Here is a 23946-nt window from a genome sequence, read left to right as displayed (position 1 = left end):
ACCTCTTGATAAAAATGTGGTTAATCAAAAGCACAAAATCTCCTTGCAAGATCTAAAGCATTTTGAGCTAGACATTGAATATAAAAATTTGCTTCCCTAACTGTAAAATTCAAAGATACTTTGCTCACTTTGCTTAAAAAAAAAAAAAAAAAAGATACTTTGCTCGCCCTTTCACCGAAACAAACGCAGCCTAAGGTTCCCGCTTGTGTAGGGCACTTGGAGACGTGGGCCAATTCAAGCCATGTGGATTGGCATTCGAATGGGACAGTTCATTTTAATTCATTTGCTTTATGCTCTTCCTCTTCATTTTAATCCTGAAAAAAGTGGGAACAAATTTCTGCCAACTATGCTCTAGCAATACAAAGCAAAGCTTGTAACAATACATTCTCTTCATCTTAAATTATAAAATAATTTTAATTAAAATCTCATATATAAAAATATAAATAAAATTCATTAAATACACTCTATAACTTTACTTTCTTAAAATAAAAATATAAATTTTTTAAAATATCTTTTATTAATATTTCATTAATGAAAAAATATTAAAAAAGAATATATAAAAAAGATAATATTAAAAAATTTTATTAATAAAATTTTATTTTTATCTAAGTGTTTGATATATTGAAACGTTAATTTTTTAAAAAATATTTTTTATAATTTAAAATGGGGTGAATATAATATTATCTTCAACTATGAGATTGAAAGAGTAGCATACAACCAAGTAAAAAGTTGTGTAATTTATCAAAAAAATTGTGATTATAATTACTTTGTTTCTTATGATATTGATAGCTGCAACTTTCAAATAATCTGTGGTTGCTGAATGAAAACGTGTCTAAATACTGTGAAAGGCGGGGTGCGTGGTTGGCGAATTAATGACTTCATGGGGCGGGAGTCAGGACACATACATCATCCAATCGCCACCAAACTTTGTACTAATTTTTCTGCCCATTTAAATTAAATGCACGCAAAGCTTACTGCACGAGCTAAACAAGGACCCAGCTGCGTAGTTATAGCTAAGGTTTTAAAAACAGAACCCATCAATTCAATCGATTGAATCAAAAATCAACTACTGGTCCAGGCTAGTATGACCTTAAAACCGATCAATAAACAAACCGGTCAAAAGATCGACAAAAGTCATAAAACCAATCAACATCTGAAAAAATCTTTGGTCAAAAAAAAAAAAACATCTGAAAAAATCTAAGAAACCGAACTGGTTCAACATGAAAAACCGATCAAAAAGATAAAAAATAAAAATAATAAAAAAAAAGACTACAATCGAGATCCAAATTTTTAAAACTTAGGGTTAGAAATTGTAAATTTCCAACTCCTTATATGCGGGCCTAGCTCCGGCTTTTATTGATTCTAGCTCACCTTGCGCGATGAAGAGTGATAGTAGTCCAACCTTCCCAATTGATATGCCAAGCTCTCCGCTCAGTGCTTTTGAGCTGACGATGTGGGACTTTTACCAAGGACCCAGCAGTAGACGAGCTTCGCATCCTTTGTTTTTCCAGCGATCTTCACTAATTTTTTTGCCTTAACTCTTAAACCTTTTTATAAATAAATAATCACATCTATTTAACATACTTAATGTTAAGAATTTATTTATTTATTTATTTCAGGTTTAATCTATCCGTTCATTTCATAAAGATGGATTCATGAATATTACACATATTGAGAATGATTTTAATAACTTATAACTTATTTATTATTAGATTCTATGCTAAACTGAATAGAGGAAAAGTTATTATTCATTATTTTCCTTTTAGCTATTTATTGTTATGCTTGATGCTTTTGAATGTAATATACTATTTTCTAAAAAAATTCTTATATCATATTATTCTAATACATACAATTAAAAATACATTAATTATTAATTAATTTAATAGTAATCGGTTTGACTAATGAATCATGAACCAGTATCTCAATCGATTTAATATCCAATTCAATTTTTAAAACCTTGATTATAGTTTTCATGAGGACAATGATAGTTATTCTCTTGTTCTCACTTCCAGAGCTCGACTTTTAAGTTTGATTTTTCCTTTTCACTCTTTTTTTAAAACCTGGCCTTTATTTAAAGAGTTTAGGATCGAGCACTTGAGCTCTATTTTAAAAAAATAAAAAAAATAAAAATAAAACTAAACACTATAAATTAATTAAAATATTCTAAAATTTTAAAAAAAGTCAAAATACTCATAATTTTTAAAAATTAAACAACACACAATTAAAGTTTTGATAATAAAATTCAAATTTTGATTAAAATACAGTTTATTTTTTATAAGTGCACAAACATAATAATTATATAAAAGTAAAAAATATTATAAATTTTATATTGTACACTAATATTTATTAAATTATATTAAATTAATTTTAAAATAAATTAAAATTAATAATAATATAATACTTGTAAGATTAATATTTCAGACGAGTAAATTCTTTTTAATTTTAAACTCATGTTTCATAAAAATAAATAATATAATAAAGTTTAAAAGGTTACCTCAGTTTAAATTTTTTTTATAAAGTTTATTAAAATTATATTTTTAAATTTAATTATTCTTAAAAAATTTAATTTTTAAAACTTAAATTCTTATTTAAATATAACCTTATTCTCGACTCTAAGTTTGTCTGGTCCTCGACCAAAGAGCTGGCCTCTGATAAAGGCACGCCGTGGCGTTTATTCCCCTGTTTCTTTTGCGTCTCCGTCACTGCTACTCGCTCTGCACACCTCTCGTTACCCTCCCTCGTCTTCCTTCCGGTAAGTAGCTTCTCTTCTTTTCCTTCTCTTCATCCCTCCGTTGAATACGCATTCCACATGCACGCGCACACTCATGTCCACACTGTCTTCTCTGTTATAACTATTCTCTATAGCGCTTTAGAGCTGGGGCAGAAATTCCCCCCTGCATAAAGTTAAGACGCAGCATATCAGCGACAGGATGTGTGTGCGGTTTTTGTAAAACGTACACTTGTTTTGATTGTCTCCATCCTTCATATATGCTTGTGATCTCAGTATGGTTACACGGAAACTTAGGGCGGCTAAATTTTTCAAATGGCTAGGCTCTTGGCCGAAGAGGCCTCGGCCGGATTTTGACCCTTTGCTTTTAGAGCATACTGAATATTACCTGTCAATTTTAAATTGGGAATCTCAACGTGAGTTATGAAATTACCCTTAAAAATCCAAATGGTTTCGTCTTCTCGCGGCTTTTTTAGCTGATGAACGAACTGCTTAATGTGCATCTCTTTAAGAGTGGTGCTAATGGGAGACGAGTTGAAGGAGAGGCTCTTGCAGAGGCAAGGAGATAGAGAGGAAGAAGAGACACTTGGGAAAAAGGTGTATAATGAAAGCAAGAAAATGTGGGTGGTGGCAGGGCCTGCCATATTCACCAGATTCTCCACCTTTGGCATACAAGTAGTCAGCCAAGCCTTCATTGGCCATATTGGCTCCATTGAACTTGCTGCCTACGCCATTGTCATGACTGTCCTCATCAGGTTCGCAAACGGTGTATTGGTAAGTACCCTTCTCTCCCTTTTCTTTTCTTCAGAATCTAATTTAGATTTGCTTATCATGCATGCGGTTATGGAGTCTGCTAGTTATACCACTTGGTACTTTTGAGTTGAAATTTATGTTGAGATCAAAATTTTAGAATCAGAACTATTGTTGATGCAGCTGGGGATGGCAAGTGCGTTGGAGACTCTGTGTGGGCAAGCATATGGAGCTAAACAGTATGAGATGCTAGGAATATATCTTCAAAGATCGTGGATAGTGTTGTTCTTGACCTCACTCATCATGCTTCCCATTTTCATCTTCACCGCCCCAATTCTGGAGTTTTTAGGTCAAGATAAAAGTATTGCGGAGGTAGCAGGGAGCATTTCTCTGTGGGCAATAGGTGTGATATTTGCTTTCATCGTGTCATTCACCTGCCAGATGTTCCTGCAAGCGCAGAGCAAGAACATGATCATCGCCTACCTTGCAGCATTCTCAATTGGAATTCACATTTTTCTGTCATGGCTTTTGACTGTTAAGTATAAGTTAGGACTCAATGGGGCAATGATATCAACCCTTCTGGCATATTGGATTCCCAACATAGGTCAGCTCATGTTTGTCGTGCTCAAATGCCCTGATACATGGAAGGGCTTCTCATTTTTGGCTTTCAAAGATCTCTGGCCTATAATCAAGCTTTCCCTTTCTTCTGGAGCAATGTTGTGGTAAAGACACTTGTATTTTTTACACCATCAATCTTTAAGATAATGCAGAGCCAATGAACTGCTGATTAACTGATGACTAGCATTGAGTTACTTATGATTGTTTATTTGTTTTACAGTCTTGAGTTATGGTAACTACTAATTAACTGATGACTAGCATTGAGTTACTTATGATTGTTTATTTGTTTTACAGTCTTGAGTTATGGTACAACACAATTTTGGTACTTCTAACTGGGAACTTGAAAAATGCCAAGGTCGCCATTGATGCTCTGTCCATTTGGTAATCAAACTCTACTGGTAGTTTTCCTTCTTAATTCCAATGTTTGATTGCTCTGTAAAACTAACACCATTCTTTTGCAGCCTCAACATCAATGGATGGGAAATGATGATCGCGCTTGGATTCTTCGCTGCTGCCAGGTACTTCATTGACAATTATAAAAAGGTTGAAGTATTCTAATCAGCTTAAGAAATCATATATAAAAGAGACTGAATGTTGATTGATTTGCAGTGTGCGAGTGTCAAATGAGCTAGGTAGAGGGAGTTCAAGGGATGCAAAATTTGCCATAGTGGTGACAGTGATAACATCTTTGGAATAGGGTTCATTCTATTCTTAGCGTTCCTGTTCTTGAGGGAGAGACTTGCTTACATATTCACTCCAAACCCTGAGGTGGCTGCTGCAGTTGGGGACTTGTCACCTTTGCTCGCTTTCTCCATGTTGTTGAACAGCATCCAACCTGTTCTCTCTGGTAATATCTTCATCCTTCCCATTCAGTTGCATATGAAGAAGTGGGGTTTATCACTTTTCTATACCTTTCTTTTCTTGTTGGTTAAAAGGAGTTTCTATTGGAGCTGGTTGGCAAAGCATTGTAGCATATGTAAACATAGGCTGTTATTATCTGATCGGGATCCCTGTTGGAGTTCTGCTCGGTAAAATCATCCATCTGCAAGTGAAGGTAAGCTATCATTTGATGATACGATATACTTTGTCTTCCCAGAAAAGGAATATATTATTTGCTGTGGTTTGCAGGGTATTTGGATAGGAATGTTATTTGGAACATTTGTTCAAACTGTGGTGCTCATCATCATCACATACAGAACTGATTGGGACAAGCAGGTATTGGATTCTTCTATATATCGTTTTCTTTTCATACTCGGTCCGCATCATTTGTAAATTTTAATTTTTCAAGTTGACTTAATGAATTCGTAGCAAAAATTGAGATAGTGTTTACATGATAATGCACAGGTAGAGATTGCCAGGAGTCGTGTCAAGAAGTGGGCTATGGCGGACGCTGAAGAATAGAATGGCAGATTTGCCTAGCCCACTAGGGTCAGTCGCCGTGGCTTCATAAAGTAGTTTGTCTCACGGGTAGTGGGCTTAATCCAGCTCATTTGGGTCAGTCCACCGTGGGTCCGGTAAGAAGTGGGCTTAATTGGACCGGGTGATTATTTTATGTACCGTGGACGGATTCAACAATGAAGTAAAGCTATTTATCATCTCCGCTTTGTTTGTCTTTTTGTTTGTTTTATTTTAAAAGACATTTAAATCCTGACCACAAGTAGGAGTAAGCAATCGGTTTTCTGGTTATGAAGCCGAATAGATTAATTTTAAAAACCTAACCAAACCAAATTCTTATTTTAGCTGAACCAGAAATTTGATACGGTTTTTTTTTTTTTTTGAATAACAAGGAGAAACAGAGCCACAAAAACAGCAAAATAAAAACTAACCTAACTGGATAATCTCTTTTCATCATCCACCACCTTTACACAAAAATGGTGGTGGTTGATCAAAAATATGAAATTCACCTATTCTATCACAAGCAAACTTAGCCAAAAAATAAGCATAGTAGTTAGCTTCCCTAAATATAAGATTGAAAGAAATATTCTAGTCCCTACACAAAAGTATATGAGCTCAGAAATAATATCAAAAAATGGATGTTGATCATTGTTGTAATGAAATAGTAGATTCAATGCATCAGCATAGGAAAACGTTGAGATTTCGCATTCCTTTCTCCCAGCACAAAAGAAGACCATGAACAATTGCTAGTAATTCTGTCACAGCAACAGGATAATGATCGACACAAATGCTGAAGCCATATACCCAATTAGCATCTCAGTCTCTAACCCATACAGCAAAGACTCATACAGCAATACCAGACGATAGACTTGAGGGGACCACAAGGAAGGGAGGCTTACGCAGAGGCACTCGAGTAAGGCGTGCCACTTGGAAGCTGAGAAGAGAGTGAACAAATATATTCTGTTATGACAGAATAGGGGGTGTGCGGTTTTATGAGTTTGTCTCTCTCATTACTTTCTTCCTAGACCACTTGTGGTTGTTTCTGCTTCCTTTTCCCTGATTTGTTTTCTGCAATTCTGTTATGCTGAGATTATGCTTATGAATTATCATATTCTGGATATCGCATTTTACAGACTATTCTGAGTTGCTTTCTGCATAATATATTCAGAACTTTCATCCATTTTATTGGTTTGTTCGTTTCTACTTATAGTGTATAACAATTTTGGTGCTCTCATTGAGAGATGGCACAAGTCACTTCAAGGATCTTTAAGCTGATGTGAAAACTTTAAGTGATAACATTGAACGCATGCAGGTAGAATATAATGCTAAAATGGAGTTGATGGAATCCAACTCTGACTTGAGATTAAGCAAGATTGAGACGGCCATTGAAACCTTGACAAAAGCTCCCCACGCTACAGCTACCACCAAGGAGTTCGCTGTAAGTTTGCAATCGTAGAAAATGCCATAGAAACCTTCAGCAAAAACATGGACATGCAAAACCGAACGATTGAAGGGCTTCAGTCTTTAGTTAAATCAGGGGGAAAGGTAGAAGCAAATGATAGAGGCTATTTTTCTAATGTGATGCCACAAGTAAAGGTTGATTTCCCAAAATTTGATGGTTCTGACCCATTACATTAGATCTTCCATGCAGAGCAGTACTTTGCTTTTTGTGAGACCCCAGATTTACAGAGAGTCATATTGGCTGCCATTAATTTTGAGGGGATTGTCATACCATGGTTCTAGATGCTATAAAAAATCCATGTGATCACTAATTGGACTTTACTCGTGAAGGCTGTGGAAAAAGAGTTTGGGCCATCTCCATACGAGCAGCCCAAGGCCAAGTTGTTTAGACTAGTGCAAACAGGAATTGTAGATGATTTTTATCTTGAATTCATGACTTTAGCAAATCGGACTGAAGGAGTGACCAATGAAGCCTTACTTGATTTATTCATCAGTGGTCTGAAGCCAGATATTCGGAGGGAGGCAATCACTCATTCGCCCCTGAATCTACAGTTAGCGGTTGGGCTAGCAAAATTTTATGATTCAAAGAGAGATATATTCTCAGTGCCGTCAAAGTCAAAGGGTGGTATGAATACCATCGAAAATTCACAAGAAATAGGGGGAAATTCCATTGCAGCGTCTATGAGTAATGCTTTGAGTTCGGGAATGAAGAGTACTCTACCCCCATTGTTAGCCACCCCTGTGATGAAATCATTGAACAATTTGAAGAAGATGAGTCCAGCCGAGATGATGATTAAAAGGGAGAAGGGATTGTGTTATACTTGCGACGCCAAATTTTCACTAAGTCATAGGTGTCCCAATAAGCAATACATGTTAATTGAATGTGAGGATAGGGCTCCGAAAGATGACCCAGGAGGACAGAAGAGCGAAGGGTCGAAGGATGATAATGAAGAACTGACCATACACCATTTATCACTGCAAGCCTGCCAAGGAAAACCGGGTAAGGCTACTATTCGCTTTGAAGGGCTTATTAAGGGCACAAAGGTTCAGGTTTTGCTTGATGGGGGTAGTTTCGATAGCTTTATACATCCCCGTATTGTACAACATCTAAATTTACCCATTGAATTAGCTGAGAATGTACGGGTTATGGTAGGGGATGGGTATGCCATGAAGGGGGAACGTTTGATAAGGAAATTACAAGTTTAAATCTAGGGACACATTATTGCTTTTCCTGCTTTTGTATTATCAGTGGCTGGCGCAGATGTGGTGATTGGAGCATTATGGTTAGCTACCTTGGGTCCTCATGTTGCTGATTACACAGTGGGGCAATCTTATATAAAATGTTGTAATGGTGATGATTTCTTAACCTTGTTAGGAAAGCAAGGTCCTACTGTCTCACAGGCAAAACTACACCAGTTCCAATGATGAGTGAACATGAGTGCTATCTCAGAATACTACTTGTTGCAGTTGGAAGTTAAGACTGAACCCGAGACCAGTGATTTGAAGATTGAGGAAGAAATTCCTAACGAGATGAAAGAGTTGCTACAGAAATATCAACCAATATTTGAAAAACCCCACGGACCTCCCCCTAAACGAGCCCAAGAACACCGGATTCAGTTAGTTGAAGGGACAGGACTAGTTAAAGTAAGGCCTTACAGGTATCCCTTCAGCTGAGATGGAAAAAATGGTGGCAGCATTACTAAATGAAGGATTGATACAGCCAAGTAATAGTCTCTTCTCTGCCCCAGTGATTCTGGTGAAAAAGAAAGACGAAACATGGCATTTTTGCGTGGACTACAGAGCATTAAATGTAGTGACAATAAAAGATTCTTTCTCGATGCCTACAGTAGATGAACTCTTGGATGAATTAGGTGGATCCAAATATTATTCTAAGCTCGATTTACAATCAGGATATCATCAAGTGCTTATAAATGCAAAGGATAGAGAAAAGACTGCCTTTTGTACTCACCAAGGCTTATACGAATGGCTTGTGATGCCTTTCAGGCTCACCAAGGCTCCTGCAACATTCCAGGCACTCATAAATTCAATCTTGCAGCCTTTCTTACATAAGTTTGTATTGATTTTCTTTGATGATATGCTTATCTATAGCACCTCTTGAGCTCAACACCTAGAACATATGGAAAGGGTGCTTGAGGTGATGCATACATATAAGTTATTTGCAAAAATGACTAAGTGTTCATTTGGAAGAATACAAGTAAAATACTTGGGACATGTAATATCAGGCAGTGGAGTGACTATGGATCCTTTTAAGGTCAGAATTGTACAGCAGTGGCCTACTCCAAAAAATGTGACTTAATTACGGGGTTTCTTGGGGCTTTCAGGATATTATAGGTGATTTATTAAGCAATATGCTCATATTACGCAACCTCTTGACACAATTATTACAGAAAGATGCTTTTAATTGGTCTATGGAGGCTCAAAATGCGTTTGACTAACTTAAGCTGGCTTTCACTAAAGCACCTACTCTAGCTTTGCCTGAATTTGCCAAACTTTTATACTAGAGACTGATGCATCGGGATATGGCATAGGAGCTGTCTTAAGTCAAGATGGACATCCTGTTGCATATTTTTCTAAGCAAATCTCACATCGGATGCAAGCTCAGTCCGCTTATGTTAGAGAACTTTATGCCATCACCCAAGCTGTATTTAAGTTTTGCCATTACTTGTTGGTAATCACTTCATCATCCGGACCGACCAAGAAAGCTTGAAACACTTGCAGGGTCAAGTTATACAAACTTCCGGAACAGGAACAATACCTTCCAAAATTGATGGGATATAGTTTTTCTATTGAATACAAATCTGGAAAAACTAATCTTGCTGCTGATGCATTATCCAGGGTCACTTGTATGAGTTTGGTTCAGGTTCAATCCACACTAATTAATGACATTTGTCAAGCAGCTCGAGTGTCCTAACACATACAAGAACAGGTTGCACGTTTTGAACAAGATCCTAGTGCAATGATTGGATTTTCTGTTAAAGATTCATTCTTGTTTTGGAAAGGACGTTTGGTTGTTCCTTATGATTGTTTTGAGTTGATTAATCGGTTACTACTTGAGTATCACTCTTCAATTGTGGGAGGACATGCAGGGGAGTTACGTGCCTTTAAACGCATTGCGACTCTATTTTATTGGCCGAGAATGCGCCGAGATGTGCAAACATTTGTACGACCTTGTAGTGTGTGTCAACAGGCCAAGCACCTTTACACATCCCCAGCAGGCTTATTATCACCTCTACCTATCCCTAATAAGATTTGGGAAGATATTGTAATGGATTTCATCACTTAATTAGGTTACTCAGTTATCTTTGTAGTTGTTGATCGTTTATCTAAATATGCTCACTTCTTACCTCTTAGATAGAATTATTCAGCTCAGATTGTTGCTGAATCCTTCATTCAAAATGTGGTTAAGCTACATGGTTTTCCTCGTACCATTGTTTTAGATCGTGACAAGGTTTTTGTTAGCTCTCTTTGGCAACATTTGACTAGACTGAATGGGGCCAAGTTGCATTTGAGTTCCTCCTACCATCCACAAACGGATGGCCAGTCAGAAGTATTGAACAAGTGTCTTGAAATGTATCTTCGTTGTTTTGTATTTGATTGTCCAAAACAATGGCTTGATTTTTTTACCATGGGTAGAGTTTTCTTATAACATTGCTTTTCATACAGCCATTAACATGTCTCCCTTTAAAGCTGTATATGGGAGGGAACCTCCAACCTTACTTCCTACCACTATTTCAAATGACTTGCCTGCTGATTTATACCAGCAACTCCCAAAATGAGATGAAATCATTGTCACACTCAAGGCAAATCTACTGAAGGCTCAGAATCGGATGAAGAAAAATGCAAATTGAAAACGATCTGAGGTGCATTTTACTGAAGGTGATCTGGTTTTTGTGAAGCTTCAACCTTATCATCAGCATTCGGTAGCACTATGAAAATATCAAAAGCTGGCCTTGAAATATTTTGGACCATTCCCTGTAGTCCAAAAAATTGGTTCTGCTGCTTACAAGCTTGAATTACCCACCACTACTAAAATTCACCCTGTTTTTTCATGTTTCGTTACTCAATAATTATCATATTCTGGATGTTGCATTTTATAGACTATTCTGAGTTGCTTTCTGCATATTATATTCAAAACTTTCATCCATTTTATTGGTTCGTCTATTTCTATTTCTATTGTATAACCGTCCACATTTCTTAACTCTATTCCTCACAGAATCGTCGACATCCAATCTAACAGTTTCCATTTTTGGTCTAGATCAAAGTTCTAGGGGTACTCTCGGTTGCTTCCCAAGATCCATTTTTCTTTGTTAACATTGAATTAAAACATGTCTTTGGAATTGTTTTTTAAAATAATATATTAAAATATTCCAAAATCTAAATTTTGGTGACTGTGGAAAGAGTTTAAAATTTTCTATCATGTTTTATTTTATTAAAATTATTTTTTCTCGCAATATAAATATGCTAGTGTGTACATGTGTATTAATTTCTAATCATATATCGTGTAAAAATGAGCTCCTTCAAAAAAAAAAAAAAGAAGGTAATTGACATAAAAAAATGTAGAAAAGTCAGGCAACAGATACGACAAGAGCGAAGGGTGCTTGACTTTTCGTAGCCTGATCATCCAGCAAGAAGCGCAAGAAGAAATCCTATTTCAAGTGCTTCCTGCAATTTCATCTTTTTTACCTTGGGGCTCAAGCATTCATTTAAATAATAGCGGAGAGGAGCGGAGGATTTAAACCCTCTTATTATTTATATATACTCCGTTCGTTTATATATATATATATATAACAAAAATTATATTATATTATTTAAGAAAGTTGATTAACCATAATAATTATATTTAAAAATAACAAAATTAGATTAAAATACCCTATATTAATTAACATAAACATACATTAATTATTTCTCATTCATGTAAATTATGAGGGGTGATTTAAAAAATGTGTAATAAATACTTATTGAAATAAGTAATTTTTCTTATATAAAAAAATAAAAAAAAATGATAGTTTATCTAACAATAAAAAATGAAGGGAGTATCATACAATTTAATAAAATATGTTAACTAAAATAATTATATATGAAAATAAAAAAATTAGACTAGAATATTCTATATTAATCAACATAAGAATATATTAATTGTTTTTTATTAGTATAAATTATAATAAATAATTTAGAGAATGTGTAATAAATATTTATTGAAATGAATAATTTTACTTATAAAAATATACAATTGAAAAGTAGTAGTTTCTTTAACAAGAAAAAACAAAGGAAGTGTGTGTGTGTCCCTTCCTATTTACAAATTGGCAATTATTTTATTATTCTAAAAAAAACTATCATTAAATATTTTATATAAGTGTTGTAATAATGATAACTAAAATTTGATTAAAGCATAATTTTGGTCATTTAATTTTATATAAGATTGTAGTTTGGTCCCTTAAGTTTATAAAAATATCTTTTCAATATTCTAATCCTAACATCGTTAATTTTAAATAATTATTTTTTGTGTCAATTATTGTTATTTTTTAAAAATAAATTTAATGTCATTTTTTGAAAATATTTTTGTCAATATTTAAAACTTATATGAAGGGATTTTTTGTTATGAAATAACAATGCTAGGATTAAAAAATTAACAGGTATTTTATAAAATTAATAAGCCAAAATAAAATATATAAAATTAAATGATTAAATATATACTTTAGTTTTAAAATTTTATTGGACTATTTTTTTTAAAAAAAATAATAAATAAAGTATGAATATGTTAAAAGAAATTATAAAAACTATCTAATAACTTATATTTTAGAACATGTAAAAATAAAAAATTAAAAACCTACAGTGCATTAGAGAGAGCTGTAACTCCTCTCTCTTACAGTGGTAAGTTATGATATATTAATTTTTCTCTTACTTTTTTTAAAAAAATATAATTTTAAATTCTCGTATTTCATTCATATTTTATTATTAATTTTAATATTTTTTTAATATTTTAAGTCCTTACATTATTATTTTAAATTTTTTAGGTTTCTTCATGAATAAAGTATAAAAATCATGAAGAGATATAGAATACCAAAAATAAAAAATTATAAAAATTTAAAATATAAAAAATAATGTAAGAATCAATAATAATTATAAGTAAAGTGTATGAATAAAAAATTATGTTTTACATACTTTTTATTATGACATGTGATAAGTGATCACCACTCAAATTATGCATGGACCATACGCCTATACTACATATCGTAGTTTGAATATTTGATCAGATATTTTGGGGGTTAAATTACATTAATTAAAAGCCGATCATTACTGACTCACGTTCGTGATTATTTTATGACGAGGGCTAATGTCAGCTTTAAAAAAACTAATAATTTTACAAGCGAATCCACGAAAAATAGTTCTAATATCGAAGAATGAAAGAGCAATTTTTGTCATCCACTCATCAACGGCTAATGAAATTAACGTCAAGTTTAAAAATAGGGAAGTCAATTCAAACTAGACCTCCTCTCACTAACCACTCTCATCACCATAACACCTAACTGGTTAGTTTTCTGTGAGTGAAGCTCAGCTAGCTGCCAAGTGGGGTGCTTTATTTAGTTACGGAAGTCGGAAGAGGACTGGCGCAATTTGTTTTCCCTTTCTTCCCCACAAGTGTTCGTGATCAATTTTTCTTTCATTAGTTCCCGGCCAGAACAGAAAACATATATATGCTTATGAAAAACACCCTATGCCTCAATATTGAGTGGGAAAACACAACAAATTAACAAAAGCTTGCTTTGCTCGCAAAGATGGAAGAATCTGCAAGAAAGCTGCTCAGGGAAGAAATATCTCCAGAAGAAGATGAGCTACCTCTGATAAAAAGGGTATGGCAGGAGAGTAAAGTGATGTGGGTAGTAGCAGCTCCAGCCATATTCACTCGAGCCTCCACCTTTGGCATCAATGTTACGAGCCAGGCCTTTGTTGGTCATATTGGCTCCAAGGAGCTCGCTGCCTTTGCCCTTGTCTTCACTGTTCTTATCAGATTCGCCAATGGTATTCTGGTGGGTGTGTGTGTGTGCGTGTGCGCGCGCGCGCGCGCTTTCCTAAATTCACTTCCTTTCTTCATCTTTGATTTATTTTCCAAATGATTTCTCCAATATTCTTGGAATGACATGACAGTATTGATCACCTGTCTGATAAATTTCTCTTTAAATTTAGTTCGGAATGGCCAGTGCTTTGTCAACTCTATGTGGCCAAGCATATGGTGCCAGGAGATATGGCATGATGGGTGTGTACCTGCAACGATCATGGATAGTCTTGTACTTCACCAGTCTTCTTCTTCTTCCCCTGTTCTTCTTCACCAGTCCGATTATGAAGATGCTGGGTCAAGATGACAGCATTGCGGATGTGGCAGGAACTATTTCACTCTGGTCCATCGCTGTCATTTTCGCCTATGTTTTGTCGTTCACCTTCCAGACATTCCTGCAGTCTCAAAGCAAGAACGTTGTTATATCATTCTTGGCTGCTTTCTCCATCACAATTCATGTATGCTTGTCGTGGCTTTTGACTATCAAATACAAGCTTGGGATACCTGGTGCAATGATTTCAACAATTCTTGCATATTGGATACCTAACATTGGCCAATTTATATTTGTGACATGTGGTTGGTGTCATGAAACGTGGAATGGCTTCTCCATTTTAGCCTTCAAAGATCTGGGGCCTGTGGTCAAGCTCTCTCTTTCATCAGGTGTCATGCTGTGGTGAGTGTATATGTGAACCAGTGGGTTGGTTTGATTGTTTTTCGAAATGAATTATAACAGTTAATAGGATTTAGGTTTTCTTAATTTCTGCAGTCTAGAGCTCTGGTATAACACAATATTAGTTCTATTAACCGGTAGCATGAAAAATGCAGAGGTTGAAATTGACGCTCTTTCTATATGGTAAGCATTCTGATGAATCATTTTGGTATACTCTGGTCCTTGTTTATGCATGTTGAGCTGGTTGCATGAATGACTGGTAGATACTCTTTTCACTCTCCAAAGATGAAATCTTTAATTCTTTCAGTCTCAACATCAATGGATGGGAAATGATGATAGCCTTTGGTTTTCTGGCTGCAGCTAGGTAATGACACCCTTTCTTTCTTTCTTTCTTTGTTTTATATCTCTGTTGTTGACCAAGTCATTAAGTATTGTATCCCTCAATAATTGTCATTTTATTATTACCTACCAAATGAAAACTGCTGCCACGAACTAGTCATAAATGTGTGCTTGAAAGAAGCAGCTATTGTTATCACATGTCTAAATGCAGAAGGTTGACTAGATATGTTTAAATATAAATATGCAGCGTTAGAGTGTCAAATGAGCTTGGGAGAGGGAGCTCCAAGGCTGCGAAGCTCTCAATAGTAGTGACGGTGGCGACATCATTCACGATAGGGTTCATTCTGTTCTTATTCTTCTTGTTCTACAGGGAGAGACTTGCCTACATATTCACTACGAATCAACAAGTGGCCGTTGCAGTTGGAGACTTGTCACCTTTGCTTGCATTCTCTATATTGTTAAACAGTGTTCAACCTGTTCTTTCTGGTACGTTCATAGCGTTTTATACCTGTTTCCTGATAGTTTATTTAACAGTTGATCAATACTGTAGTTATAAGTTTAGGATTGTATTGGATCAGTTAATGAACAGATGATGTGATCAGTTGAATATTTGAACAGGGGTTGCCGTAGGAGCAGGATGGCAAAGCATCGTGGCGTATGTGAACATAGGGTGTTATTACATCATAGGAATCCCGGTTGGAGTTGTACTCAGTAAAGTTCTTCATTTGCAAGTCAAGGTGCATGACCAAGCTTTTTCCTTTCGAGCCTCCTCATGATATGTGATTAAGCCTTTTGAAGATCTATTATTGCTATGAGTCTTTTAATTTGCAGGGTATCTGGATGGGGATGTTGTTTGGGACACTGGTTCAGACAATTGTGCTAACAATTATTACTTGTAAAACTGATTGGGACGAGCAGGTATGTGAATAGATGCACTTTCACCTCTTTAACTGCACTGCTATGTTTTGTGGGTAGAAGAAACAATTGTAACAAAACGTGAAAGATGATGGCGTGTCACGTGACTATAGGTCCTGTTGGCTCGACGTCGCGTTGATAGGTACTCTGTGGACGATGAAGAAACAGACACGGTCACATCTAATGCATAATTAGTTTAAACAGAGGCACGAGGGTGTTTCATTAATGATGTGAGCAAGCAGTGTCCACATAGTTTGATGCGTAGTACAGTATTTGGTAAAGATTATATTAGAGATAATCTTTTGCTGTATATGGTGGTGTCATATACTCATGTGACATCCCAGTCCCACCAAATAAAGTGGATGCTTTTCTTATCCAGGTCTTGTCTCTACATCCTCTCCATACATCTGATCTCCTAGCCAATATCTATGACATCCAAATCCCACTTCCTTGATCTAACGGTTCTCCCACTTTGCAACTTATGGAATTTGTGGTTTCAACTTCCCTTTGTTTTTGTCAATTGCCTATCATTGGAAGCCTTCAGTTATGTTAATGTCAGTTGATTATTAATTTTCTATCATATCAGATATGGGATAGGAGAGAGGTATGAAGAGAATGTAAGGAGAGAATTTGAATCCAGCTGGTCGGTAGATGTATAGATCTGTTCTCGTTAATGAAAATTGTATCAATAACATGGTTTTAAAATTGACAAAGAAGATCAGAAGCCATGGGAATGGACGAGAGGCTTTGCAAATATTTACTTGTTATCTGAGCCATCAAAAGTCAAACAGCTGGGGGGTTGATTCAAGAGGTGTCAATTTTTCAAGTGTCATCTTTTAATAAATTGTTCTTCACCCCGAAGAGAAATATTTTTTTTTAATTCTATTTATGCTATGAGACATGTTATTAAATTTTTATTATAAATTTTTTAACCCTTCATTAAATCTTAGAAACAGAAAAAATATTATTAAAAATATATATTTAATAGAGATAAAATTAAAAATTTAATAAATTTTTAGATAAAGCTAATGAATTTTAAAATTTTTTCTAGTTATAAAAAATATTAAAAATATCTTATAAATAAGATTAGAGAAAGTAGTATTTATTAAAAAATAAAATAAAATTCAAATGTAAAAAATATCAATCATTTAAATTATAACTTAACTGTTTAAAGGCTGATATTACCATCCGCAATTATTTGAGAAAAAGGACCATATTTGACATCTTATTGGGTAGCATAAGAGGCACCTATTTTAGACTAACCGTTTAGGCTCTATATCTCTCGAGGACTCTATTTTTTTGAGAGCTGAATTTGAAAATGAGACATTTTTGTTTAAACGAATTTTGAGGCCTAATTATTATAAAATTTTTAAAAATGAATTAGGTTTTAGGTTAATCTTTTAGGCCTCATTTTTTTTCCTAGTCAACATGTGACTGAAATTGTTGAAATTTGTATGATTAAAATTATTAATATATTAATATTGTGAAATAATATGGTTTAAATTGTTTTATTTGTCTTAGTTTCTGAGTTAATAAATATAAATGACAGAATTTATTGAATTGTGCATTATCATAATTACATATTTAAGTTAAAAATAAATAAAAATCTTAACAAGACATATAATTGTAATTTTTAAATATGATTTTATGATTACTTTTTATTTTTAAACTGTTACAATTAATACCATTAACAATATATTTAATGCATACATTTTTTTAACAAAAAGGAAGGTCCAAAATAGCGTGCAAGGGGCACGTTGATCTGGTTATGAATAGAATTGGATGAATCAGACAGCATAATTTTCATTTTTCGTTTGTTCATACATTATAAAAAAGTTTGGTTTCTTTCTCTTCAAATATATAATGCAAGCATAAATATAATAATACAAGGTATCAGCTTCCATAAATCACTTTCCCCTTTATCTTATGATTTGGGCACATATGCATGTTGACATACATCTACTATTTTGACCGAGCGGGTGTTTTTGGTTAGTATATTTAATTTTCTTTACAATTATTTAGTACTTAATATTTTACCTTAATTTAAATTTGAACATTTTCGGCTTCAAATAGAAGTAGCTCCCCAATGTTTTACCTTTTTTGTTCAAAAGGTTCAATAAACTCAATCAATCACAGCCTTGATGAGTATTCTATTATTTTCACTCAATTTAACCATTACTGTTATCCAGAAAGTAGATTTATTTTTATCCTTTTCATTAGAAAAAGTCAGACATTTTGAATCAACTTCTTCACAATCAAATAAATAAAAATAAAATAATATATTTAATGCTTACATTTTTATAAAAGAAATAAAAGGGAAGGTCCAAAATAGTGTGAATAGGCATGCATCTAGTGATCTTCTACTGATCTAAATTGGATATTTCTGACGGCAGAATAGTCGTCTTCCTGCTCTTGTCATCTCTATTCTTCTTCTTCTAGCTACTGTACGGTTTGGCGAAAGAGGTTCAGGTATGTTCTGCAAAATTTTCTCCCTTTTCTTCTTCATTTTGAAGGAGTTTATTTTCAGATTATTGTAATTAATATGCAGAGAATGTGTACGTGTTTGTGGATGTGTTTTTCTCTGACTTTCTATTGTGTGCTATATATATACTTCTGTGTCTATAACTCATCACCAATGTACGAATCAGTTTTAAATGTGGACTCCTCAGATCATCTTAGATACAATGAGTGTGCTTACTGCTTAACGATCACTCAAAAACCTTCTAAGCCTGAATTAATCATATGAAAAAAATGATTTTATCTTTTTGGACGACGTACAATGCGTGTTAAACGAGTCAAGATCTAGAAGATGACACCTATTTTATCATCTTAACTTGTCCATAAATATCTTCGTGATTGTGTGGTGGGAAGTAAATTATATGCTTATAATTGTGCTTACATCTTAAAATAATTTTATTTTTGCCCAAGAGACACAACTCCTCTCTTCTCCAATGAAAAAAAAAAATATAAATTAAAAAGTTAAGAATTAATTTTATCCCTCAAATATATGTAAAGAATCACTAAAAGCTTTAAATTTAACTTGAGATCATTTTTATCCCTCAACTTAAAAAATTCATTCCCCAACACTTTAACATTAATTTGTCTAACATTTGTTAGCGAGGATCCTACTTTTTAAATTTTTAATATTTTTATTAAAATATTACTTGTGAACCCTACGTTACTTTTTATATATATTTTTATCCTCTCTCTCTCTCTCTTCTCCCTCCCTCTCTCTGCAATTCCCGACTCCCTTTCTTCATCATCCCTTTTTAAAAACTCTCGACTACGTGCACTCCTCCAATCTTCCCAGCTTCGTCTGTGAGTGGCATATTCTTGAATGTGATCAACGAGCGAAGAGAGAGCGTGCTAGTGGCGTGCACAGGAGAGTGTGAGTCCCCGTGGTAGTGTTGAGCGAGAAGTGGGTGTTGCTGAGTGAGGACATGGCACAGAAACTGAATGAACAACAAGCAATTCTTATTCTTTCAAGTCTGCCTCTTTCACAGCCACAAGGGTCCTATTTATAATCCTAGAATTCGTGAAACTGAACCATACAAATTTAAAGGGGGGTTACAGAAATTAAGGGGCGGTTACAAAGAGTTTATGATGCTCCATTATGTGTGTCTCCCGTTTTCTGCTTCATTGTGTGTGTGCCTTCCGTTTCAACTCGTTTCTGCTCTTTCCATTTCATCCTCCTCGGGTTGGGAAGAACTCACCCTCGAGTCAAATTTATCATCTTCATCAATGTATGGAGATAAATCAGCGACATTGAAGGTGGCAGATACACCATAAGAATCAGGTAATTTCACCTTGTAAGCATTGTTGTTGATCCTTTGCACTATCTTGAACGGACCATCAGCTCTTGGAGACAACTTGGTGTTTGGCTGTTTAGGAAATCGTTCCTTTCGTAGATGTATCCAAACCAAATCTCCTACCTTAAAAGTCTGCTGTCTTCGATGCTTGTCATGTTGAGCTTTGTATCTCAAATTCTACTTTTGGATTCGCTCGTGGACTTGCTCATGCAACTTCTTAATTTCCTTAGCCCTTTGGTCAGCATCAAAGCTGTATTGCTGCTTATCAAGTAAAGGGCTCAAGTCTAGTGGACTAAGGGGACGAGCGCCATAAACAACTTCAAACGGACACTTCCCAGTTGCTTGATTGACAGAGTTATTATAAGCAAACTCAACTTGAGCAAGAATAAGATCCCACTGCTTCAAATTCTTCCCCACGAAACTGCGAAGAAGATTACCAAGAATCCTATTTATAGCTTCAGTTTGACCATCTGTCTGGGGATGACTAGCACTGCTAAATTGGAGCTTAGTTCCCATCTTCTTCCATAGCGTCCGCCAAAAGTGGCTAAGAAACTTCACATCACGATCAGAAGTGATAGTTTTAGGAATGCCATGAAGACGCACAATCTCCTTAAAGTACAAGTCTGCTACTTGAACAGCATCATTGGTCTTCTGGCATGGGATGAAATGGGCCATTTTTGATAAACGATCCACAACTATCATGATAAAATCTTTTTACCTTTGAGTCCGTGGTAAACCTAGAACAAAATCCATAGTTATATCTTCCCATGGTGCTTCTGGAATTGGCAGAGGCATGTATAGTCCGGTATTCTGACCCTTGGATTTAGCCAAGTGACAAATTTTGCATCTTTGTATATGCCTGTTGACATTTTGTTCAAGTCGAGGCTAGTAAAAGTTCTCCTTCACTAGATCAACTGTTTTATCCCGTCCAAAATGTCCAGCTAATTCACCGTCATGTGCTTCCCAAATTATGGCTTCTCTTAAGGGACCCTGTGGAATACAGAGGGTTTTACCTCGAAATAAAAAACCATCATGCCTGTAAAACTGGTGGAAAGGTTGATTTATGGTTGCTTCCCACACTCCTCGGAAATCAGGATCATCCTGATACAACTCTTTGATAAGGTCAAATCCAACAACCTTAGTTTGCAGTGTTGTAAGTAGCACATGACGACGACTAAGGGCATCAGCTACGGAGTTCAGAGTTCCAGCCTTATGTTTGATAAGGAATGGATAAGACTGTAAGAGTTCACTCCAACGAGCATGTCTGTGGCTGATCTTCTGTTGGGAATTCAAATACTTGAGAGCCTCATGATCCGAAAAAGGTATGAACTCTTTATTTAGGAGATAATGACTCTAATATTGAAGAGCTCGGACAATGGCATAGAATTCCTTGTCATAGGTAGAATATCTGAGTTTGGCATCATTGAGCTTCTCACTAAAAAAGGCAATGGGATAGCCTTCCTGGCTTAAGACAGCACCAATGCCGGTGTTAGAAGCATCACAACTAACTTTAAATACTTGGTCAAAATTAGGAAGAGCTAGGACTGGAGCTTCGGTCAACTTCTTCTTAAGCTCCTCAAAGCTTTTATGAGTTTGCTCTGTCCACTGAAACTTCTCTCCTTTAGTGCAGTCTGTAAGTGGTGCGGCAATTGAGCTAAAATTATGGATGAACCTCCTGTAGAAAGAAGCTAATCCGTGGAAGCTTCGAACCTCCTGGATAGATTTTGGAATTGGCCAGCTGTCAATGGCTGCAACTTTGCTTGGATCAACGCGAACACCTTCCGCGGTAATGATGTAACCCAAGAACACAACTTCGTTGGTGAGGAAGGTGCACTTCTTGAGATTTGCATAAAGCTTCTGCTCACACAAGGCTTGCAAAACTTACCGCAAGTGATCTAAATGCTCCTCTTGATTCTTACTGTAAATAAGAATATCGTCAAAGTATACAATAACAAATTTACTAATGAAGGGTCTTAATACCTGATTCATCAGGCGCATAAATTTGTTAACCCAAAAGGCATCACATTCCACTCGTATAAGCCATCTCTGGTCTTGAAAGAGATCTTCCACTCATCTCCTGGCCGAATTCTGATTTGATGGTACCCACTACGAAGGTCAATTTTGGAGAAAGTAGTGGCACCATGCAATTGGTCCAGCATATCATCAAGCCGAGGTATCGAAAACCGATACTTAATAGTGATCTTGTTGACGGCTCGACAGTCAATGCACATTCTCCAACTTCCATCCTTCTTAGGTACTAGAAGAATAGGTACAGCACAAGGGCTGATACTTTCTCGAACTAACCCTTTCTTCAACAACTCTTCAACTTGTCGTTGGACTTCGGCATGTTCCTAAGGACTCATCCTATAAGCAGGCTTATTAGGAATGACTGCTTCTGGAACGAAGTCAATGGCATGCTGTATGTCTCGCATTGGAGGCAACCCTGGTGGTATCTCATCGGATATTACATCTGGAAATTTTGACAATAACGGAATGACTCCAGGTGGATTGGCCGTCTCGTCGTTCACCTCAAGCACCAGAATAATGCTCATCATTTGGGCTTCGGATTTTGATACCTTGAATTCCTTCTTAGTCAACAAAGACACTAACGGCTTAGAAACACTAGATTCCCTTAAAGATTGGCTAATCTCATTGGGTGGTAAAGGCGCTAGTGTGAACTTGACACCATCTTTCGTAAAAGCATAAATGTTCGCTCGCCCGTTGTGTATAGCATGTCGGTCATATTGCCATGGCCTCCCCAAGAGAAGGTGGCATGCATCCATAGGAACAACATCACATAAAACTTCATCACAATATCGATTCCCAATAGAAAAGGTCACAAGGCATTATTTAGAAACTTTTACCTCATTCCCTTTGTTGAGCCAGTGAAGCTTGTAAGGTTGCGGATGATCTTGTGTTGGCAACTTCAATTTCTCCACCATGTAGTCAGATACTACATTTTCACAGCTTCCACTGTCAATAATAACATTACAAACTTTTCCTTGGGCCGTGCAATGAGTGTGAAAAATGTTGCGTCATAGCCAAGGTTCTTCTTTGACTATTGTTGTATGCAGACTTCGTCTAAGCACCAATGCTTCTCCTTGATCAGCAGGTGTGACCTCCTCGTCATATACGGGATTAGTGCCGTAGAACTCAGCGTCTTCCTCATCTTCTTCAAGTGCTTCATACCCTGATCCTTCTCGAATGGTGATAACCCTTCGTGTAGGACAGTCCGTAGCAATGTGGCCAAATCCTTGGCATTTAAAGCGTTTGATTGCTTTAGAACCAGATTCCTTGACAGCATTGGATGGTGGTTTGTGCATAGCATAGGTTGTGGCTTGCTTGAAGAGTTGGTCTGCTGAAATTCTGCTTTACGACCTTCTGGATAACTCCTAGAGGATGAAGGTTGGAAAGTGGATCTTTTGGGCATCTGCTTCTCAACACGCACGGCCAGACGGATGACATCATCCAAGGTCCAATATTGTTGAAGCTGGACTGGACGACTGATATCTGTGTTTAAGCCTGTAAGGTACCGGGCTATTGTTTGCTCCTCCTTCTCCTGAATATCACACTTCATCATGAGTTGTTCAAACTCTCTAGTATATTCTTCTATAGATAAAGATCTCTGTCGAAGATTTTGCAACTGGATAAAATTATCCTGGTGGTAATGATCTGGTAAAAATTTCCTGGTGAGCTGGCGTTTCATTTTCTCCCAAGTCTCAATCTTGCGCTTTCCCTCACGTTCTCGCTTCCGTCTGAGGTTTTCCCACCAAATAGAAGCATGTTTCTTGAGTTTGAGGGCAACAATTTTGACTTTCTGTGCATCTAGAATCTCCTTGTATTCAAATACTCGTTCAACAGTTTGCAGCCAATCCATAAACTCGTCTGGCTGGAGCCTTCCCTCAAATTCAGGAATGTCAACCTTGATGTCATTAGGACGGAATTGTTGTTGTGGGCGGCGGCGGTTGTCAGTAGATGACGAACTACTGCTTCCCGAATCTCTCTCTAAGTTTTCTCTGTTGTTGTTTAACAGAGTTTGCTGCAATTCCACAGTGGCTTCCAATTCTCCTATCCTACGTCTCAACTCTTCCATCTCAACCTCGTGCACATGTCTACGTCTTTGAGGCATTTTGGATAAGTGTCAAGGCTAGGGATAAAGATTGAGGTGCGATTGGAAACGTTGAAG

At 35.9% G+C, this 23946-nt stretch overlaps 5 protein-coding genes across 12 annotated transcripts; 3 read left to right on the top strand and 2 right to left on the bottom strand.

Moving 5' to 3' along the window:
* The first annotated feature begins 2622 nt into the window (after window positions 1–2622).
* Window positions 2623–5691, top strand: LOC129314746 (protein DETOXIFICATION 21-like). The gene is given in 10 exon segments (XM_054958204.1): window positions 2623–2752; window positions 3241–3502; window positions 3662–4200; window positions 4391–4477; window positions 4558–4614; window positions 4706–4785; window positions 4788–4943; window positions 5032–5150; window positions 5225–5311; window positions 5441–5691. Coding segments are annotated over 9 exon segments (1434 nt in total). The 5' UTR covers window positions 2623–2752; window positions 3241–3250; the 3' UTR covers window positions 5498–5691.
* Window positions 5692–5823: 132 nt separating this feature from the next.
* Window positions 5824–11188, top strand: LOC129314762 (uncharacterized). 2 transcript variants are annotated; one of them, XM_054958206.1, is made up of 2 exons: window positions 5824–7952; window positions 10637–11188. In XM_054958206.1, the coding sequence occupies exons 1-2, from the start codon at window positions 7385–7387 to the stop codon at window positions 10747–10749; spliced, it is 681 nt and encodes a 226-aa protein (XP_054814181.1). In that variant the 5' UTR covers window positions 5824–7384; the 3' UTR covers window positions 10750–11188. The 2 variants fall into 2 exon arrangements, with proteins under 2 accessions (XP_054814181.1, XP_054814180.1); XM_054958205.1 differs by having other exon boundaries at window positions 8202–11188.
* A 2379-nt stretch (window positions 11189–13567) lies between these two features.
* LOC129315940 (protein DETOXIFICATION 21-like) lies at window positions 13568–16451 on the top strand. Of its 7 annotated transcripts, none has more exons than XM_054960142.1 (9): window positions 13568–14001; window positions 14159–14485; window positions 14643–14700; window positions 14775–14880; window positions 15005–15061; window positions 15284–15522; window positions 15655–15773; window positions 15868–15954; window positions 16065–16451. In XM_054960142.1, exons 1-9 carry the CDS (start codon window positions 13750–13752, stop codon window positions 16140–16142), a joined length of 1323 nt encoding a protein of 440 aa, XP_054816117.1. In that variant the 5' UTR covers window positions 13568–13749; the 3' UTR covers window positions 16143–16451. The 7 variants fall into 7 exon arrangements, with proteins under 7 accessions (XP_054816117.1, XP_054816109.1, XP_054816131.1 ...); XM_054960165.1 differs by having other exon boundaries at window positions 13569–14001; window positions 14853–14880; XM_054960134.1 differs by having other exon boundaries at window positions 14159–14700; window positions 14794–14880; window positions 15407–15522.
* A 3159-nt stretch (window positions 16452–19610) lies between these two features.
* Window positions 19611–20276, bottom strand: LOC129302343 (uncharacterized). Its single transcript, XM_054941156.1, has 3 exons — window positions 20158–20276; window positions 19962–20052; window positions 19611–19850 (listed from the first exon to the last, which is right to left on the bottom strand). Exons 1-3 carry the CDS (start codon window positions 20274–20276, stop codon window positions 19611–19613), a joined length of 450 nt encoding a protein of 149 aa, XP_054797131.1.
* Window positions 20277–20645: 369 nt separating this feature from the next.
* LOC129302337 (uncharacterized) lies at window positions 20646–21749 on the bottom strand. Its single transcript, XM_054941142.1, has 2 exons — window positions 21741–21749; window positions 20646–21038 (listed from the first exon to the last, which is right to left on the bottom strand). Exons 1-2 carry the CDS (start codon window positions 21747–21749, stop codon window positions 20646–20648), a joined length of 402 nt encoding a protein of 133 aa, XP_054797117.1.
* Between the last annotated feature and the right edge of the window lie 2197 nt (window positions 21750–23946).

Source organism: Prosopis cineraria, unplaced genomic scaffold (assembly GCF_029017545.1).
Source record: "Prosopis cineraria cultivar Desert tree isolate PC_DT_omini unplaced genomic scaffold, ASM2901754v1 PC1, whole genome shotgun sequence".
NCBI lineage: Eukaryota > Viridiplantae > Streptophyta > Magnoliopsida > Fabales > Fabaceae > Prosopis > Prosopis cineraria.
The sequence above is the reverse complement of the archived record's forward strand: the minus strand, read 5'-3'. Positions and strand labels throughout refer to the sequence as shown.

Coding starts and splice junctions, on each gene's coding strand:
- LOC129314762 (XM_054958205.1), top strand. CDS start 7,385: ATGACTTTAGCAAATCGGACTGAAGGAGTGACCAATGAAGCCTTACTT. Junction 7,953..8,201: donor AGCCTGCCAAGGAAAACCGG/GTAAGGCTACTA, acceptor TTGTATTATCAG/TGGCTGGCGCAGATGTGGTG.
- LOC129315940 (XM_054960116.1), top strand. CDS start 13,750: ATGGAAGAATCTGCAAGAAAGCTGCTCAGGGAAGAAATATCTCCAGAA. Junction 15,774..15,867: donor TTCTTCATTTGCAAGTCAAG/GTGCATGACCAA, acceptor TTTAATTTGCAG/GGTATCTGGATGGGGATGTT. Junction 15,955..16,064: donor AAACTGATTGGGACGAGCAG/GTATGTGAATAG, acceptor ACGTGACTATAG/GTCCTGTTGGCTCGACGTCG.
- LOC129302343 (XM_054941156.1), bottom strand. CDS start 20,276: ATGGGAACTAAGCTCCAATTTAGCAGTGCTAGTCATCCCCAGACAGAT. Junction 20,053..20,157: donor GTGGGGAAGAATTTGAAGCA/GTGGGATCTTAT, acceptor TCGTCCCCTTAG/TCCACTAGACTTGAGCCCTT. Junction 19,851..19,961: donor TTAAGAAGTTGCATGAGCAA/GTCCACGAGCGA, acceptor CATCTACGAAAG/GAACGATTTCCTAAACAGCC.